The 536-nt window shown below is 31.3% G+C and overlaps 1 protein-coding gene across 1 annotated transcript in view; it reads right to left on the reverse strand.

The window, feature by feature from the left end:
* Positions 1-214: 214 nt before the first annotated feature.
* Positions 215-536, reverse strand: part of LOC110412410 (subtilisin-like protease SBT4.15) — a 5,918-nt gene continuing 5,596 nt past the window's right edge. Inside the window, exon 12 of the mRNA XM_089782916.1 lies at positions 215-346. Coding sequence (XP_089639042.1) covers positions 215-346 — 132 coding nt within the window. The remainder of the gene's footprint in view (positions 347-536) is intronic.

The raw sequence follows: 536 nt of genomic DNA on the forward strand, positions 1-536 counted from the left end.
AATTGTAAATGGTAACTTTTGGTATGTATGGAAGGTATAAGGCAGTTTTGGATCTCAATTATTTTAAATAAAATCATAATTATTAGGTCAAATCTGATTTGTTCAATAAGTTAATTTATATACATATATATATGGAAAAAGAAAGAAGAGAGAATTTATTTAGTTACTTGTTATATATATATATAGAAAAAGAAAGAAGAGAGAATTTATTTAGTTACTTGTTGCAGCCGGTAAAGTTGCCTCCTGTCTGGCAGACGCCTTTCCATTTTGATGGAGGTGGTCCAAATCCTTTGTCATCAAAGCTTGGAGCATCAATATAAATTCCTGGAAAACCCCGAAGCATTTGCTGATTAATCACATATTAATTAATAGTCCAAAAGAATCATGATAACAAGATAGGAAAGATTCAAGCATCCATCTTCAAATGCTCAAACGATACCTGTGTCTAGCACACCAACAATTATATCACTCTCTTTTTGGGTATTTCTTTTAACAGATAAAGGCATGCCTATAAAATCCCATGATCTTGTTGTTTG

This window comes from Theobroma umbraticum, unplaced genomic scaffold (genome assembly GCF_002168275.2).
Source record: "Theobroma umbraticum cultivar Fairchild unplaced genomic scaffold, ASM216827v3 scaffold_95.0, whole genome shotgun sequence".
Taxonomy (NCBI): domain Eukaryota; kingdom Viridiplantae; phylum Streptophyta; class Magnoliopsida; order Malvales; family Malvaceae; genus Theobroma; species Theobroma umbraticum.